The sequence below is a fragment of the Gasterosteus aculeatus genome, chromosome 2 (assembly GCF_964276395.1).
Source record: "Gasterosteus aculeatus chromosome 2, fGasAcu3.hap1.1, whole genome shotgun sequence".
NCBI classification, from domain to species: Eukaryota; Metazoa; Chordata; class Actinopteri; order Perciformes; family Gasterosteidae; genus Gasterosteus; species Gasterosteus aculeatus.
The window spans coordinates 1,930,551-1,944,016 of record NC_135689.1 but is presented as its reverse complement, the minus strand read 5'-3'; the positions used below and the strand labels follow the sequence as shown (position 1 = coordinate 1,944,016).

The 13,466-nt window shown below is 50.7% G+C and overlaps 1 protein-coding gene across 5 annotated transcripts; it reads right to left on the bottom strand.

Annotated features, from left to right (window-relative positions):
• Nucleotides 1-518: 518 nt before the first annotated feature.
• Nucleotides 519-13,466, bottom strand: uckl1b (uridine-cytidine kinase 1-like 1b). Of its 5 annotated transcripts, none has more exons than XM_078082077.1 (15): nucleotides 13,282-13,466; nucleotides 8,496-8,689; nucleotides 8,217-8,323; nucleotides 6,647-6,817; nucleotides 6,317-6,388; nucleotides 6,044-6,233; nucleotides 5,891-5,952; nucleotides 5,308-5,324; nucleotides 3,317-3,415; nucleotides 3,115-3,208; nucleotides 2,877-2,939; nucleotides 2,631-2,753; nucleotides 2,400-2,507; nucleotides 2,163-2,319; nucleotides 519-1,780 (listed from the first exon to the last, which is right to left on the bottom strand). In XM_078082077.1, the coding sequence occupies exons 1-15, from the start codon at nucleotides 13,353-13,355 to the stop codon at nucleotides 1,701-1,703; spliced, it is 1,611 nt and encodes a 536-aa protein (XP_077938203.1). In that variant the 5' UTR covers nucleotides 13,356-13,466; the 3' UTR covers nucleotides 519-1,700. The 5 variants fall into 5 exon arrangements, with proteins under 5 accessions (XP_077938203.1, XP_077938192.1, XP_077938227.1 ...); XM_078082066.1 differs by lacking the exon at nucleotides 5,308-5,324 and adding an exon at nucleotides 4,536-4,555; XM_078082101.1 differs by lacking the exon at nucleotides 13,282-13,466 and adding an exon at nucleotides 9,410-12,039.

Here is a 13,466-nt window from a genome sequence, read left to right as displayed (position 1 = left end):
TTTGACAATAAGAAGATGAAACAAAAAGGCATCTGCAGTAAAATGTGAATTCTATTTAGTGTAAATGTTGTCATGCACGAGCAGGTAACGCTGTCTGACTTTAAGTCAATTTAACAGGTTTAGATTTTCTATGAAGGCGCTGTGGTACGTGGTATTCTTAGCCCTTGCACGTCTTTTGACCGTCCCTCTAAAGAAAGACGCCTCTCGTGGGTCAACGTCGGCCTGATTAGCTGCTAGTTTGTAATTGTCAGTCGGCCTCATCGAATGCGGGTCGATCAAACTTTACCGCGGCTGACTTGACAGCTGTCAGCGAGGTAATTATGGAAAGTGATGGAAAAAGTTTTTTTTTTTTTTCATGAGAAGAGGACAACCACGGTATCCTTCCTGTTCACTTTATAAGAACACGTTGATGACGTCTTCCTGTTACAAAGGAACAACGATCACAGGTAACGCTTAACGTTTTAATAACAGCCAGTAAAGATTTGACATCCGTTGAATAAAATAACACCATGTGAGACTTTTAAAAGCTTGAATGCGCTTTTATTTCACAATATATATATATGTATATATATATATTTCAATATACAGCAGCAGCGATAAACACAAAACAGCATCAACACAACTGGATTTGGTTCTCCAAATGTTCGATATTTTACACTCCGTCCAACATATAAAAAATAACTTACTCTATACATGTGTAGGTATGTATACACACACACACTGTGTGTGTGTTGCGTTTTATTTTTAACTTATTTTATGAAACTGCATAACAATATCTAAAGGAATATTCAACAGCTCTGATGTTTCATCGCAGCAGCTCAGATAACTCGAGTGCGACCAAACTGGCAACATGCGATTAAAAAAAAAGTAGATAATAAATAACTTTGACAGATCTCAGTCGTTTCAGTAGCGATACCGTTTATGAATACCAGGAACCAGAAGGGCACTTTCTGACACGTAGACGTTCAAAAATAAACACCATCTGATGCATGAAGAAGGAGGCAAATGAACGTTATGAGTGAATGCAGAGGACCCGTTTGGCTGTCTGGTCCGTCCACAGTGAAGAATACATGTAAATGAAGCGCAGGCTGCATGAATGTAAGTGCATACTTTGAGCTGCATAATGAAGAGACGGTTTTCAGCACCGGTTTGAACCGGTTAGGTCAGCATCCACCAAAAGGAAGAGGCTAAACCAGAGAGCGAAACAAAGACGGATACACCCACACGTTTTCCGATCGAGCGGCCCTTCAGAAAGCGCTCGTGGCGATGGAAGTTGAGCAACGCAAGTTCACGTTCTGATTTTTACTTTAGTGAAGTTTGTGAAGAAGGTGTATGTGGTGAAAAAAAGAAAAGAAAAAGAAAAAAACAAAAAAAACTTTAAAGCTTGACGTCTTCTGCTGCGCTCAGACTCACATTCATTCGTGTCGGCTTCGTCTTCTCCGAGCAACACGAGGTCAAATGTCAGATGGCCTCACTTCAAACGATAACGTGAAATTGGACTTAACAACATACTGTACATATAAAACCATTTCATACTTCATAAAACTTTCTCCAGGCTGTTCTTTCCTTGAGATTAAATAGTGAACTTTGCGTTAGCGGTGTCTTTGTTTCCGGCGGACTCCTCGTTTCTCGGAGCGCAGCGCGTCCTGGTGTCCTCCTCCGAGGGGGGCGGAGCCCTGAGGCCGATGGCGCCGCTTCCATCAGTAACTGGGCTCGTCCATCTCCTCGTCGCTCCAGTCGGGCGGCGCGTCGGTCCCGAAGTATCGATCCCCGAAGTTTCCTACGGGAGCCAAAAGTAGACGGGCGTCAGTCAAGACCAAGTTAAACAATGAGAGTCCCGATGTGCCGCTGGGGGAGGAGACTCGGCGGGGACGCCGCCCACTGAGGACACAAACTGCAGCTTCTCTACATCTGATATGCAAAAAGTCATGCTCAAAAAATATATATGTCACGTTTCGTCATTTACTCTAGTTTGGAAAAAAAATCCTAGCATTTCCATTGGTTCTTCCTCTTCCTCCTCATGGTTGCAACCTCTTCACCTGCGGTTGGACCACCTGACCCAATGGCTGCAACCCATTTCATTTTAAACAGGCATCTACTCGTCTTCTCGTTAGCAACATCGTATGTATTAGCTGCTAACGAGTAGCTCCCGGATTACTCACCGATGCCGGGTATGATGTGGAACAGGTCGTTGACCTTCTTGTCCACAGCTGTGGTGATGATTTTGACCTGTGGGAACGCGTAGGCCACCGAGTGCACCCCCATCTCCGCCATCAGCAGGGACACCAGCAGGATCTTGTCCTCCTGAACGTCATGGTCCTGGATATGACGAAACAAGACACGCACATGAGCAGGGAACCGCTACGGGCCTTGGTCTGCTCGTGGACAAACACACCCACCAGCAGCACTCGCACGGCCATCATGGCGGCGGCTCCCGTGGACACGGTGCAGTCCATCAGGATCACGTGGTCTTCGCCGATGTCTTTGGGGAGACGCAGGTAGTGAAGCTGGAAACGTTCAGAGACAGCAAGCGGTTCAACGGCAGCATGCTACGTACATGACCGCTAGCATTGCGTAGCTACGTCTCAGGCGTGTGAAGTGACCCGAAGGACTGCGTGTGGTAAACTAACCTCCGGCTCTCCCGTGTCCTGGTTGGTCTGGATGAGGATCTTGCCGATGCGGACGTCTTTGCACACGGCCCTCAGAGCCGGCTCCATGGTCTCGCCGGCTCGCAGGATGGACACGCCTGTGATCTGAAGAGAAGGAAAAACAAAAACAACAACAACATTATCATCATCAACAAAATTACTGAGCGGAGGTTAATTGCATCTGTTTGCAGGGAGGAAGCCGGCGGGGAGCAAATGGAGTTCGCTCACCCTCTTCCCGTGGAAAGTCCTGCCTTCATAATCCTCCCCCTGGGGGGTCTGCACGGCGTGGACCTGAGATGATATTAAAAACCACAACCATGAGGCTAATGACGCTGCAGTCAATCCCACCTTCAGTCCCGTGTGTGTGTCTGACGCTTCAGGAATAGAAACTTTCCACCGCGGTGGGTCTGACTACCTTCTGACTCTTAAAACAAAGGGTTACTGAGCAGGAGGGGGGGGGGGTCACCTGGGAGGGGAGGAAGGAGAGCGCCCGCTCGATCAGGAGGCGCATCAACCTCTTGGAGTAGAAGATGAACTCGTCGCGGCTCGTTTCCTTGTTTCTACATGTGGTGGGGTGAAGGAGGGGGGCAGAGGGGGGGGGTTAACACGTTAAATGACTGAGGTCGCAGTCGTTCGGCGCGATCTTCTTTTGCCTGGAAAAATCGTACCTGATGATGGTGTGCATGCCCCGGACCTGGGGGGTGCTCTCCAGAACGCTGAGGGTCTGGGGGAGGGGCTGGGCCTGGTGTGCAGAAGCCAGGGCTGCCCTGTAACCACGGCAACGAATAGCAGAGCGGGGGCGGTTTGCGGAAAGAGGGCAGAGGGGCAGGCGCGTGAATACAACACACGAAAAGGGTTCATGAGTCCGATGAGATCCGTTAAGAGGCAGAACAAAGCACAGCGAGTCACGCGCACACACACACACACGCATGCACACACACACACACACACACACACGCACACACACACACACACACACGCTGCACACACACACATGCACACACACACCATTGCAGCAAACCCTGATTGAAGTCACCCAAAATAAATAAATACATTCTTTACCGTGTATTAATCACAGTTTTGTTGTTGGTCCTTGTAGCTAGTCACGTTAGCGCCGCCTGAGCTAACGGCTAAACATCCGGAGGCTCCATTGGGTTACAATGTGATGCCTTCAGGCTCTGTTAGGTAAATTAGAACACTGTCGTCTTGTAAAAAATAAGTTTTGGGACAAGAGAAGTTTGTTTCATTATAAAATTATCTTTTAATAATGAAACTAAAATCTGCTCAAGTGCGTCATCTTCTACTTTATGAGCGTTATTTTTGTGTCACAATTTCTGTCAATTTAACCACTTTTGCAGTAAAAGTGAATTGACAGTATGAAAGACATTACTGTGCTTTGCTCTACTTCCAGTACGGGTAGAATGAACATCACCAGCCCATATGTGCAGGTTTTACCCAAAAGCGTGCAGACACACACATACACACACGCACAGACGTGTAAGTAGGTGCACGAAAATGAATCCACCACGAATAAGCCTTCAGTAGAGGTTAAAGGAGGTCGATCCCAGCTGTGTGCTGCAGTGCCAGTGTGGAGTATTTAGGAGGAAAAACTACAGCAGCAAGAACCCCATGATGGAAAATACATTTAAACAGATCACATTATCTATATGTGGATTATAGAATTAAATCAAATGCAACTGCGTTACATAAATGCGCAGCAATGTGCATGGCGGTTATTTTCTATGATAGGTCTGTACTGCTTGTAACAACTCCACACGCCAACGTTAGCTTTGAGTTAGCTTAGCCTCGGTTAGCGGTCGCGTTGACACCACCAAGTCAACGTTAGCCAGATGCAAAAACAAGAGAAATCATAGCAAATCGGCTCACATATCCCAGCGAAGTTTCCTCTATAGGGGGGGGGGGGGGGTTGAGGGGGGTGGTTCGTATTTTTCAACCACGACAGAGAGGACGCAGAAAAAGACAAACAACAGATAAGAGGAGGAGAAAAACAACATCAGGTGGATGAAAGGATGATCACACACACGGGGGGGGGGGGGAGAGAGCGACAGCTCGACAACTCTACAGTAGAACCACGACTGCGAGTGTGTGATTGGGGAGGGGGGGGGGCAGAGTGAAGGAGGATCTACAGAGCGCCGCGTGGGCGCTGCAGCTGTCGCCGGGTGGAGGACGGCATTTCAGCTCGCAGGCCTCAGCACATCCTGTGTCTAAAGGCACTGAGCTCACTTCCTGTCTCTCTGTGGCCAACGTTCAATAAGAAGCAACGTTCTCCCTCCTTCAGGAACGTCTGTGGAACAAAGTGCCGGCTGCCCCGCACCACTTCAACGCGTTTACGTCTTCGTTGTTTCTTTCCTTTTCTGCTCCACGCTGGTGTGGACAAAGTCGCTTTTGGACCTTTGACTGGCCGATCGCCCCAATTAGCCGCATTGCAACAGTGCCGCCTGGTGATGTGCCGCGGCAGCCAGCAGATCAGTGGGAGGTAGAGGTTGGCGTCACCCCCCCCCCCCCCCCCCTCCCTCCCTCTGTCCCCCTGTAAGAAGCTGCAGCAGCAAGGGGTGTGCGGGGCGGAGGTGGGGGGGGGGGGGGTTGCTGGACAGATTGCGAGAGGAGAGAACGACAGACAGCATAAAGGCCACTCTACCTGACGCTGAGCTCGCGCTGGAGCCGTGGAGGGATTTGAGGGTGTAGGGGGGGAGTGGGGAGGGGGAGAGGGTGAGAAAGCAGTCCATCAGTGGCGTGTGTGTTTGTAGCTTTGTTTATACTTTTGCGATAAGCCCCCTCACTGATGAGGAGGAACCGTAACTAACATTTAAAGCAATATAAAGAAAAAGAAAACCTATATTTACTCAAATGCCTCGTTATAAGAATCCTGTTTAAACTGCTACGGAGTATAAACCAAGCTTAAGTGTGTGTGTGTGTGTGTGTGGGCCTCTGAGGAAACAATCGGTGTTACCTGTACTGGTGGGGTTATTATTAAGGCCGTGCAATTAAGGCCAATTATTCATTGTTCAAGTTCATTGTGTGCAGTGCGTCTTCTCTCCACTAGAGGGCGGAGTGGAGCTTCTAACAACGTTCTAAAAATGCTTTAACCATGCAGACAATAAACCCAAGTAAGGATAAAGGAACCATAACACTCCACTGCAAGTTCTTGTAAACATTCCCTGTGTGTGTGTGTGTGTGTGTGTGTGTGTGTGTGTGTGTGCGCGCTCGTGGGTCTGCAGTACCTCCTCCAGCTGACTGTGCACGTGCTGCACGATCAGATCAATGGCCACCATGTTGCATCCACCTGACGACAAACAGGAAAACAACGTTAACTTGGAATCTGTGGCCTCTGTGTGTGTGTGTGTGTGTGTGTGTGTGTGTGTGTGTGCACGCACCCCGTGGCACCACGATGTCGGCCAGGCGCATGGTGGGCTCGATGTACTGCTCGAAGGCCGGCTTCACAAACTTGTTGTACTGCTTGATGACGCCCTCGATGTCCCGCCCCCGGTCCGTGATGTCACGCCTCAGCCGACGCACCAGCCGGATGTCGGAGTCCGTGTCCACGAAGATCTTCATGTCCAGCAGCTGTCGGGGGAACATCCAATCACGGTGGAGATCTTTGACGGTCATCATGGACACATGCGGAGCGGTCGGACCTGAAGACGAACCTGCAGGAGCTTCTTGTCTGCAAAGGCCATGATTCCCTCGAAGATGATGACGCTGGCTCCGTACACGGTTTTCTGTGATGCACACACACACACACACACACACACACACACACACACACACCGATCATGTGACCGCTATGATCAATCAGCAGTTAGACCGCCGCTAAGAGGAAGTCTGACCCGTGGGAAGAGCAAGAAGAAGAAATGTCAGCGGAGGAGCGGATCTGCAACGTGACACCGAACCTCTGGTGGGAGGGAGAACGGTTGCAGCGCCGTGTGTGTGTGTGTGTGTGTGTGTGTGTGTGTGTGTGCGTGCGTGTGCGTCCTCACCCACTCCTTCTGGCGGCCGTGGGTGGTGAAGTCGTACACGGGGATCTTCACGCTCTTGCCCTGCTTGAGTTTGCGCACGGTGTGCGTCAGCAGGTCGAAGTCGAAGGCGTCGGGGTGGTCGAAGTTGTAGTCGTTGCTGGCGGCCAGCGTCTGCTGATCCGGGGTCAGGACCTGGGAGGGCGGCGCGGCCGGCGTTACGTCACAGCGACAACGCACGTGTTCAGACGCGACAACAGGGATTTCCCTTCATCCGCCTCCCGGGTTTCTCTCACATTAAAGTTTGTGTATCAAGAGTTAAATAAAAAGGCGACTAAACATTTTTGCACAAATGCATTGTAATTAAAAACACGCACACATGCTCGCAAATTGTGAACACAGGCGTGGGGGCAAAAAAAAACATGTCGTGGTGAGGGCACCTAAATTTAGGAGAACATCATGCGCCCGTGTGACGTCTGTACCAGGTGGTGTGTGTGTGTGTGTGTGTGTAGCAGAGCATTAAAACACGCCTGATCTCCGGAGGAACCAGTGGAACGGCAACAAGAGGAAACCGAAACCGGAGTTTCGAATATCTGAACTTCAGATTGTGCCGGGGTTATTTATTTATTTATTTAAGTACACGCTTGTCTCACTGACGCGTTTTATTGAGGGAGGTTTGCGTCTCTTTGTACTCCGCCTCAAATCAGAAACCCATTTTCACCATGTTTTTCTTAATAAATGTAGTATAAATGAGACCGAGTGAAAGAGAGAAATGAAGCCGTGAAGTTTGGTGAAGAGCTCAGAGAGAACAAACTCCTTTTAAGAGACGTTTAGTCACATGACGGACATGTGAAGACACTACAGGTGTCACTCAGAGTGTTTACATGATGGTATAATTGTAATCTTTGCTTAGTGGGACTATGCTCTCTTTCGGGGGGAGGTGCTATTATCCCAATATACACGGCAGTGAATGAATTGAATCATTGGCAGAAAGCATATCGTCATATCCGGTACGATAGGTGGCGCTGTTTTCATTACAACTAGTTGTGATGCAGCCATTTCCGCTTCACCACTACCAACAACAACAACATCAACATTAGGAGAAAGATGGCGAGCGGAGAGCGAGGTGAAGCTACGTCCCTCTACTGTCTGTGCGTGATGCTAACAGGAGCACAGCGAATGCGAATGACGCTATCGGCTGATTTGATAACGGAGAGAAGACGCCATCGGGATCTCGAGCACGCGCAAAGACGCAAAGTCCAGTTCCTCATCCGATTCACCGTCACAGGCCGCGATAGTCGAACTACCAACCGGATCGGATGGAGTTATCCAGGCGTGTTAGTCGCATCGTAGTCGGACAAAAGGTGTTTACATGAAACGGATCATTGGATTTCAGTCCGACTGAGCCAGTTATTTGAATCCATGTAACCACGCTGAGTGGTAACTTTTGCTGGCTGTGTGAGAGATCTACTGATGAAGAGCGCGTTATGAATTAAATACATTACTATTACCTGCTCATGTGTGTAACACTGTAATGCGATTAACGCTTCCCCCCCACACACACACACACACACACACACGCACACACACACACCTTGTAGAACGAGTCCATGGAGAGCAACACGACCCACGGCACGTCCAGCGCCTCGATGATCTTCCTCGCTACCGTCGTCTTCCCCGAAGCGCTGCCGCCGCACAGCCCTGTGGGGGAGACACCGTCAGTGACGCCGCCCGTTGGCAGGATGAGGATCACAAACACCGCCGCTCGCCGTGGCGGCCTGTTAACGGCACTCGAGGCTATCGTTGGCTTGTAGGGGGGGGGGGGAGCAGGTTGAAACAGTGTCTCCGGAGGAAACTGGGCGCGCGGTCCTACCGATGACGAACGCCTCCTTGGACTGCGCTCCGTGCTCGTTGTACCAGGGCGGCCGGCCCGCCGTGTAGATGGTGCGCTTGGAGGTGCGCAGCAGAGGGGGCTCCGACTTGCACTGGCTGGTGGTCCTCTTCCTGGGGGAGAGGCCGGTGCTGACCGCGGGGAGGAGCCGGTCCAGCGACCCGTCGCCGCCTCCGCTGAAACGCAACGCAACACTGTTGGTTTTGGGGCATTAGTCTGGGTAGACGAGGACAAGTCAGCTGTGTGTGTGGGAGACGGGGGCTTTAACCGTGACAGTAAAGTCGTGCGGTGGATTAATGTTTAGTTACGCAGGCTCTGTTCATCGTGTACAGTAAAACCGCCGCAGGTACCAAAGGGCACTTTGCGTTACCTGCCTCCGTTGTGTAACGTTGTGCACTGAGGGTGTCGCACTGGGACCTTTGTGACAACGAGTTTTGACAGGTAAACAAATGACGAGTCATTCAAAGCAGGTGCACGGAGAATTCGAATGAATATTCAAAGCAAAACCACGGCGCTCGACCAGAAATTCTACCCAACGCGTAACAACGCCCGCACACTCCCCACCGAAAACAAAGACACGCAGGATTTCAACACAGAGGTCCGGACACAAACTGTTTGTTTGAGCTTCATTTTGGGTTTTCTTGGAAACGTCAAGGAGAAAGAGAAGGAGGAGCGCTGGCATTGATCTAGTTAATCGGGTGGAATTAGGATTAGTGCAGACCGGTCCGGCGTGTTTGTGAGAGAAGCAACCTGCTCCGCCCTGCATGAAGTGCTGCCCAAGGTATTATAGTCTGGAGAAAAAGCCTTCAGGGACGGAACGTCTGCCCACCGATATCATAGATGATCGATAACCAAAACAAATACCGTTTCTTTGAGCGATAAGACCGAACGCTTACTGCAGTAATCCGCAGCTCCCCGAGTGAGGATCGTAAAAGGAAGGATGGCGTAACCACGGCGCGCTGTGCTGCCCGAGGCGCCCTTTGGTCCGTTCCTCTGTTATTCAGTAGCCTCTCGGCGTCCACAGACCTCACAAGACCCCTCGGATATGAAGCAAACAGGCGGGACGGAGAGGGAGAGTACGATTAGCTTGGGTGGAGTCGGGACGAGCCGGGTCATCGCATGAGGCCACACCGGGGGGGACGGTGCTCGCTCACCCCCCCTGAACGCCACTGTGTGAAAAGTAAAGGATGTCTAGGGGTCACAGGGACCTTCTTAGCCCCCCCTCCCCACACGCACACACACACACACACACACACACACACACACACACACACACACAGTCAGTAGAGACTTTAAATCAGCTCAAATCACCATTTCAAAAGTAAAATGTAATGCTTTTTAAGACCTCAACAAATACAATTTCAGACCCAAAAATGTCACAATTTCTTTGGAAAACGAAATTTATTGTCTCCTACAATGGAAATCAAAACTTTTTTTTCAAATTAGGCGACAGTATAATAACTGACGTGAAATTTAAGACAATTTAAGACCTTAATTACCCAAATTTTAATTTAAGACATTTTAAGGACCCGCGGGAACCTCTGCAAGGTCTTTGGCGCTCGTTCCTCTCCTCCGATCCGCTGCGGTTTGTTGGGGGCGGAGCTTAAACACGGCGAGGGAGCAGTTTAAACACAGTCTGCTAACGCGTAGCTCTCGCTAACATTCGCTGCTCGCTTTCAACAATGTTGGGCCGAAAGAACATTTTGCGCATGTTGTTCCACGGGTGGAATTTAAGCGCGCACGCAGGTTAAATTCCACCCGTGGCGTTTTATCAGCACAGACGCAATCTGCAATAAGACGCACCTGTGGAGGTCGAAGTCCGCCGTAAAAGAGGCCGAGGGGGTCAGGGGTTAAACTGCACATCGGCTCTGGTTCCCGCCATAAACACACACTTGGCCGAGGCTCTTGTGGATTAAAGGCAACAAGCGTCATTCTTTAAAAACAACCCTGAATCCACTCAGCATGACAACGACTTCAACCTTCAGTTCGAGTTACGACAAAAACGATTTAATAAAAGTAGGAATGTTGCTGCAGCTGAAGACGTGTTTGGGAACGGCTACAAATTAAATGATTAAATGTGTTGGTCCAACTGTATCCTACAGCTTGTATCTGACAAAACTCCTCACACACCTACAACAGAACCGACTCTTTACTCCTTTCATCGCTCGTTGAGTCGATTCATTAATTTGAGCCACAGAAGCGACGACGCGACATGAACTTTAATCGTCAGCATTTTCCCCCAAAACCACGAGACAACCGCAGCAGCGGCTCCATTACAACAACCGGATGCTCATCCACTTTCCAACAACGACACAACCCCTGGAGACTTGAGCAAAAAGAATCCTCCGCTAAACCTGGAAAACAAATACAATTAATAAATAAATAAAATGCACTTACCTTCCATCAGATCTTAGAGTCCAACAGCCAGATATTCTAGCTCCTGAGTAAGACGGTGGAGAGTTCATGACTGGAGGAAAACGCTCGGTTTTTTACTCCGTTATTGTTTTAATCCAAAATTACTGCTACTGTCAGTGTGCACACACACACACACACACACACACACTTAAAAGTTAACAACCGTGTCCTCCGGCACAACACACAACTAGAGGTGTGGGCAAAATAAAAAAGGGGGGGGGGGGGCTGGGGGGGGGCAGATTAGAGGAGAAACGAAACGTTGGACATCTGTTTAGCTTTCTGTTTCTTGCATTGAGTGGAGCAGCGGGGAGGCGGCGCAGTAACAGCAGAGCAGCCTTTTCCCTCCTCTTCCTCCCGCGCTGCACTCCTCCCCTCGGCCTTGGGGCAGACGAATGAAAGAGGATCACCTACCCTCCAGATTATGTTCATTAGGTGGTATTAATAGCCTCGCGGGGTAGAGCCCTCCCCCCCCTCCTGACACACACACACACACTCAAATATAAACACACACATGCCCAGCTGGGGTCATCCGTTTGTGACAGTAAGTGTCGCAATAAGCTGAGAGAGAGACGACCGGCGCACAGATAAACAAACCGGGGGAGGAGGGGGGGGGCTGGAATCAAACTCCTCCCCATCCTCCTCCTCCTCCTCGGGTTGTTAAAGAACAAGAAGAAGAAGTGAAGGTGACAGAAAGGGGAGGGACGGGTGAGGCTCGGGGACACGCAATGTCTCTGTTCAACAGAGCCCGGAGACGTCAACACGACAGCAAGCACACGCAAGCACACACATGCCGCCCCCACCCCTCGACTTCAGGGTGGAGGAATAAACAGCATGATGAAACCCAACACTGCCACTACGATCAGCTGACGGAGGAGCCACCCGGGACACAAACACACACACACACACACACACAGGTGTGCACTCCTGCCGGGCAACAACTCGCAGCAGACAAACAAATCATTATTGTCAAGAGATCAGAGGAGACGGACAGAAGCCCAGAGGCCCCGCGGGGCTCCTCCGCCCCACGCCGCTTAAGGGAAGTCAAACCAACCGTTTCATATTTCGAGACCGGACATCATTTGGGTTTTACTTCCTCGTTAACAAAACCACCGATGGGGTAATGGTGGTGGTGGTGGTGGGGGGGGGGGGGGGGCAGTGCTTTTGTTCGCTGTCGCTTTAAAGCTGCGGTCCGAAGACAGCTGCGCGGGCGAAGGAAGCCCCGTGGTAACGAGAGGCCTGACGCGGTTGCTATGCCAAACATTCAGCGGCCTCCAGGCGGAGTGGAGCTGCTCAGTAAAGCGTTCCACCGAGGCGGACCGCCCAACGCGTCCAAATCCCACATGCTCATCTATTTAAGAAACGGGGACAGAGTTACGTAAGCAGATTCTACACACACCTCGTCTACGAAATAACAGACTATTTCCATGCAGCCGAATGAAATACATGTTTCTGGGGGAGGGGGGGTTGATTTGTGAGGGTTTTCTGCTACTTGTGACCTGCATTAAATAATATTCATCACTTTTCAATATCACTTCCTTAACTGATGCATCCGGGCTCCACCCTGAAGAGTCTCTGCGGCCACATGAACGCTGTGGCTTGTTAAATGTAACGAGAACCACTTTAACCCCTGCGGGGGCGGGGCGGGGGGGGGGGGAGGAGTCCACCGGAAACCGGAAGTGACCCTGTGCGGATGAAGCGGTGCAGCGACACCCTCTCGTGGCTCATCGGGGCCGGTTCCTGCACGCCGAATAACTGGGTCACTACACACGGTGACGCCGCGTGTATTGTGACCAGGGCACAATTGCGACACATTGTTTTGACCTGAACATTTGAATAAAGCGACCTGCTCCACGATAGCGGTGTTCCTGCTTTATTCGGCCGTGTTATTCGACACGTATGTGTGGGCGTCCCACTTGCTAACTAGTTAGCATGCTGCTTTAGGAGACCTCGCATGTGCCTGTTTTCGTTTATTTCTCGTTCTGGTTTGAGGAGGATGACGACGGAGGTCCGTCCGTCCGTCGGGGTGGGGGGGGGACCTCGTGTGGAACATGGGACCAACGTGAGAGGGTTGGAACGGCGGATTGATTCCGCCACGTTAACGTGACAGCTGTATTTAACGGTTCGCGTCGTCACGCCGTTATTAACTGTCCCGGCTGCCGTAACGGCGACACGTTAACCTCGTTAACGCCACGACGCGTAACCGTGAGGGTTCACCGGTGACAGCTCGCGTGTCCGTGAAGATGCTCGGCTAAACCCCCCGTTGATGTTTAGAAAAGCCCCCCAAAGAAATAAATAACCGTTGTATGAGGTCCGTGATTTCCGGTGAAGAGAAACTCAACGTTAACCGGTTTACCTGGTCGACACAGGGGAAGTTCTCCCTTCGGTCTCCATCTGTGGGAGCGCTTCTTCCCTGCGAACCGCCGACATTTCCACTCTGTTGACAATCAGGTGTTCAGAGTAGAGCCAGCGTTCAGGCGTGAGGCATCATGGGACTTGTAGGCATAACCGGCAAGGCCCCCTCCCCTTCAACTCGGACGA

Bases quoted from the DNA above. Each gene is read 5' to 3' on its own strand.
- uckl1b (XM_078082066.1), bottom strand. From the start codon at position 13,355: ATGTCGGCGGTTCGCAGGGAAGAAGCGCTCCCACAGATGGAGACCGAA. The intron at 4,556-5,890 runs GTACTGCAGACC...CCCCCCCTATAG, and splicing joins TGCACAGTCAGCTGGAGGAG to AGGAAACTTCGCTGGGATAT. The intron at 2,320-2,399 runs GTGGGTGTGTTT...CGTCATATCCAG, and splicing joins TGGCCGTGCGAGTGCTGCTG to GACCATGACGTTCAGGAGGA.